The following is a 5527-nucleotide window of genomic DNA, read 5'->3' as shown; positions in this document are numbered from 1 at the left end:
GTAGTAATAAAAATATAACTTGACATACGTATTTATAAATAATTTATATTCAAATTACATCATTTCTATGACCAAGGGCGGCATAAGGCATGGGCAATGTGGGCCACCGCCTGTGCCTCGCGTTTCGAAGGTTTATGCATTACTTAAAAGCCGCGAACGCGACAAAAAAATTTTACTCGTCATAAAACGATAAATAGTTTATCAAATTTTTATTTATAAAAATGCACTTTCAACTGCTTTTTATTTTATAAAATCCGTCTTCTTGCGCCACCAGAGGGCCTTTTAAACAATAGGTAGTCTGTTAGCTTTGGTCAGTAGTAGTCCAAATTCAATACAAACATTTGTTTCTTGACAATTTGATCACGGTTTAAATACAGTATTTACTTTTATATGTCATCGAAAAGAAAACGTGTTGTATTATCATTAAAAGACAAATTAAAGTATTTGTTTCGATTATCCGGATTTTTCCTTATCCGGACTACTTTCATCCCCAATTAGTCCGGATAATCGAGGTTCTACTGTACTCCTGAAAATTTCCTTCAACAGCAGATATTCTTTTAATATCTATTCTTCACCTAATCTCCTCCATTTCCTCAGCATATTTTTCATATTCTTCTTTTCTGAACACAAATTATCAAACCATTTAACCCATACCTTATGAGCCTAATTTGTTTTTCTCTTGATTTCTCAACCTCACTATTGAACTCAACACCATTAACACTTTTAGCTCTGTCATCTTAGAATCAAACTGAATATCTCAGCTTATATCCTGGATTTTACCTATAAAAACTATCCAATCCTTCTTCTATCTTTTACCAATCCTATCTGCTTGTCTATGATAAACTTTTCTCAAACCTTTGGCAGTGATTTCTAATTAAAGCATCAATTATACTAAAATACTTTCAATTCTCTTTGGCCAAACCATTTATACACTACACTGGTGAAGTGTAATTGATTATGTAAGTGGAAAAAAGTATAGTCTTTTCCTTGCACATCCTTTTTGATTCTCCCATTTACAATCATCAGGCCTATCAGTTAACATAATTCTACTAACTTCAAATCCAATCTTATTTATACATTTATCTTTAGAACATTGATAAATATTATAATCCAGCAGGAGATTAATACCATTTCTCCCAATCCATCTCATTCAAAGTTCCTATTTTTCATTGAAATCTCCCATTAAATATATTTCCTCTTTCTGATAACTATCAAGCATTGTTTCCACTAGCTTGTAACATGTCAGATTGGGGGATTCTGGGTTAACCCCTTTTCCACATACAGGATGATAAATATTAAAGAAAATTGGTTAGATCTTTCTTTGTCTGTCATGACATCAGTTGAGAAAAGTGAAGGATCACATCTCAACTTGCAAGAAAATTAATTTATCTGATCTTCTGAGTGGCTGAAGATATAACAATAACTTGACCGGAATTTTGGGAGGGTTTATTGTTGTGTGGTTTACATGAGCCAATGATGGAATTAGGCATTAAATCAACTAAGAACGAATAAGCATATAACTATAATTTTATTATATAATAAAACAGAATGATTAAGTTCAACGATCAAATATGTGAGGATATTTAGATCTAACTCACTAAGTCTATCCTGACAAGAGAGAGTTTATATAACATAAAATCATATTACCTGATGTACCTGATGTTCACATATGTCTGAGGTGGAAAGTTGAGCATCCCTATGAACACACACAGTTGGAGAACTGGGAGAGGGATGACTAAAGCATTTGTTGCTTGGCGAGCATGCCAAAACAAGAGCAGTGGCTAAACATTTGACATCCAATACAAATGTCAGACAAGAGCAAGTTGCAAGGTGACCTTTCACCTTTTATACTAACCTTCATCCAATAGCAGCATTGGAATATCACACCATGCTTCCAACATGAGAAGGAAGCCGGGCAGTCTTGCCAATAGTCAAGTGAGATAAAGCACAATTACTTTAGGAGGAACATGAATAAGAGGAAGTCAAAGACTGATGTTTTTTATCAAGTAAAATTTGAAATAATTTTTAAAACATTATTTTAACAAATTTGTTAAAATATTTCCCCTTAACTCCAGATTCTCACACTAAACATAAACAAAGATAAACTTTGTTTTTCCATCTTACATCAAATAACCAGTCCTCAAAAGGGCAAACCACAATGCCTTTCAGTTCTTTTTCTAATACCAATATCATTCCACCTTTTTATGCCCTTTCTAAAATACTGGTAGTACTAATCTTATAAAAGTCATATGCATTACTTACATCTGACAGTGGCTTCCTAATATCCATTTCTCGCAGCCAAGTTTTCTTCCAATACAACTGAAACTCATAATTTTCCAATAATCTATTTCACATTCTTTCTTCCATCCATTAATGTTCCAACTAAGGATTTTTAGGGTATTTTGCTTATTCAATGAATCATACTTAATATCATACTAATCATTTTTCTAAAAAAGAATCATTAGTGGCAGAAGTGTTCTCCTCTATATTCTTACCATCCTTGCAAGAAATTACCCTCAATTTATCATATTTAAAGTAATCAATTTTTCCATTTTCTAACCAATCTTAAATTGTTCATTTGCTTCCTTCTATTCTCCCTATATTCCAAGAAAGATCTCTTATACACACAATCTGTGTCCAGGGGCAGATCTAGGATTTCAAGGCCTAGGATTTATTGAAGTTGAATGGGACACCATTTTTTGTTAAAAATCTTTAAATTGGGGTTTAAAATTCATTTATATATCATTATTATTATATTAATATTAACTATTTTTTACTATATGATAAGTGCTCGCTCATTGTTAATGAAAAAGTATTAAAAATTTATAAATATATAAATGCTTACTGGAATTAATTATATACAATAAACAAACACCTTTCTCTATTCCAGCACAACGTTTAATGCGTTAAAAAACGTTTTCGACCATTTTTAGCAATCTTCCTCAGTTCAAATTCGAATCATATAACAAACAAAGTATTCGATAAATACAAAAATTCAAAGCGCTTATTCACAACTTCATGCTAAAGCGCATGCCCATAATCATAAAATATATAGATTAAACCAAAATAATTAAAAATAAACCAAACAATTATATATCAAGTAAATAGTTATCAACACAGAATGTCTCATTGCTCCTCAGCAATGAGACATTCTTATATATTTCTAAATAGTTATCAACACAGAATGTCTCATTGTTCCTGAGCAATGAGACATTCATTCTGTGTTGATAACTATTTACTTGATATATAATTGTTTGGTTTATTGTCTCATTGCTCCTGAGCAATGAGACATTCTGTGTTGTTGATGTGTTCTTGTAGCTACAAAGAAATGATATAGTGCTCATAAAGGCAGATAAATCCAAGGGTATAGTGCTCCTCAAACGAGAAACGTATAACCAGAAGCTACAAGAACACATCAACAACACAGAATGTCTCATTGCTCCTGATAACTATTTAGAAACATTACAGAAAAGAGTTAGGAAATACCTGTTTACTCCGTTAGCGAATCACTTAAATATGGAGATAGGAGTCATTCGAGCACCAAGGGCACCAAGAATCTTTGCGCTTGGGAAAACACACAAACCAGGATTGCAGTTACGCCCAGTAGTAGAAAAGTGCAATGCGCCTACTTTCGATATAGAAAAACGACTAGTTAAATTTATATGGAAAAAAATCAAGGAGTCACCCTATTCAATAAAAAACACAGTACAATTGGTGCAGAAACTAGAAAACATTATACTTAACGATGAAGAGTTTATGACTGTCTTAGATTACAAGGCCTTATACCCATTGATTAAATTACCACCTTGCTTTTGTGCCTTGAGAGATTTTTTATTCGCTAACATCAAAGATGCTATGAAATACCACAAGCACATTTTGGAGTTAACTGATTTGATTTGCCATACATCGTTCTTCGAGTTTGAAGGAAAAACATACCTGCAAGGACGGGGCGTACCAATGGGTAGCCCAATGTCAGCAGTTCTTTGTGAATTAGTACTAAGAAAGGTAGAAAGTATTTATTTATTTATTTTATTTATTTATTACGCATACTGGATAGAAAGTAATATCTTACCCACTTTCCAGGANAAAAATATATAAACGCGCGCTTGGCGTTTGAGTGTGTACGGCTACATAGAACTCTTGGTTCTTTAAAAGCGCGCGTTTAACGCGCGTTGAAAAACGCCTAGTGTGTACAGGGCCTTAATCATGGCATCCGAGAAGTGTGTGGAAGCAACGGAATCTAACAAGAGGAAGGCTGTAATATCGATGAGATGAAAAGGAACTAATCGCGAAGCATGAAACCAGTACATCGTGTGGGGGAGTTGGCGGCAATGTTTAAGATGCCAAAATCAGTGCGCGATCAGTAAATGCAATTTTCATTTTATTATACATTATTTACGTATTCTATTTATTGTTTTTGTGTTTTAATTTATTATCAGGGCACTTAATTGTGTTATTTTTACTTTAAATTAAATGTATTCGCTATGTTAAGTTTATCGAAATATGGATCGTTTAGGGTGTGGGAATGGATTAACAGGGATCGTTTAAGGTCTGTTTCCAATGGAAAAAATTGCCTTGGACTTCGAACGGTCTCCTGAAATGAATGAAATTCGAATTACCAGGCACCACAATATACATTGAAATTGATGTAAAAGTAGCCTATATGGTTTTCTAACGAAATAAACCTTTATATAATCCTTAGTTTTGGAAGGTATATTCTGAAAATATGAGATTTGTGTAGTTTAGAATATCCTACTGCACTTTAAAAAAAAGCAAGTTTTAAGCATCTTTATTAAATTCTATTTTTTTAGGGATTNGCGTACCGCCACATTCTAACGAAATAAACCTTTATATAATCCTTAGTTTTGGAAGGTATATTCTGAAAATATGAGATTTGTGTAGTTTAGAATATCCTACTGCACTTTAAAAAAAAGCAAGTTTTAAGCATCTTTATTAAATTCTATTTTTTTAGGGATTGTTTGGCCAGTTGAAGCCATGCCATATGCACTGAGATATGTCAGTTACACAATGCCTCAGACATTTGCAGCAGAAGCCATGAGATCATTGTTTGCAAGAGGATGGGGTTTCGGTCATGACGTCATATGGAAGGCATTTGCAATCACATTTTTTTGGACTCTGTCTTATTTGATTTTCTCAAGAATGAGTTTGAATGTGAAAAAATAGTTTTCATGGTGCTCAGAAAATTTCTTTTGTACTTATTTAATAATGTTATAAATTTCTATTATTAAAAAACACACACACACACACACACACACACACACACAAAACAATTAATTTGTAGTTACAATATTTAAATTTTTATTTTACAAAAATGACACTTCTTCAATTATTACTGTAGATTAGAAAATTATCAATATTCTGTTGGTAATTTCAATAACCTAATATAAAATTATTAAACTTTCATTTACAATTGATTGTAATAGGTTAATAATAATAATAAATCCTCAGTATATTAACTTCTATTTAATTAATGCTTCTCTATTGTGTTTCTGTGCCAATTCTTAAA

The 5527-nt window shown here is 32.4% G+C and overlaps 1 protein-coding gene across 1 annotated transcript in view; it reads left to right on the top strand.

Annotated features, from left to right (window-relative positions):
* LOC111639991 (ABC transporter G family member 23-like) overlaps positions 1–5250 on the top strand; it is a 110714-nt gene extending 105464 nt beyond the window's left edge. Inside the window, exon 16 of the mRNA XM_023385984.1 lies at positions 4973–5250. Within this exon, the coding sequence (XP_023241752.1) occupies positions 4973–5184 (212 nt within the window). The 3' untranslated portion in view covers positions 5185–5250. The remainder of the gene's footprint in view (positions 1–4972) is intronic.
* The last annotated feature ends 277 nt before the right edge of the window (positions 5251–5527 follow it).

The sequence above is a fragment of the Centruroides sculpturatus genome, unplaced genomic scaffold, assembly GCF_000671375.1.
Source record: "Centruroides sculpturatus isolate CEXI.00-Female unplaced genomic scaffold, Cexi_2.0 scaffold926, whole genome shotgun sequence".
Taxonomy (NCBI): domain Eukaryota; kingdom Metazoa; phylum Arthropoda; class Arachnida; order Scorpiones; family Buthidae; genus Centruroides; species Centruroides sculpturatus.
The sequence above is the reverse complement of the archived record's forward strand: the minus strand, read 5'-3'. Positions and strand labels throughout refer to the sequence as shown.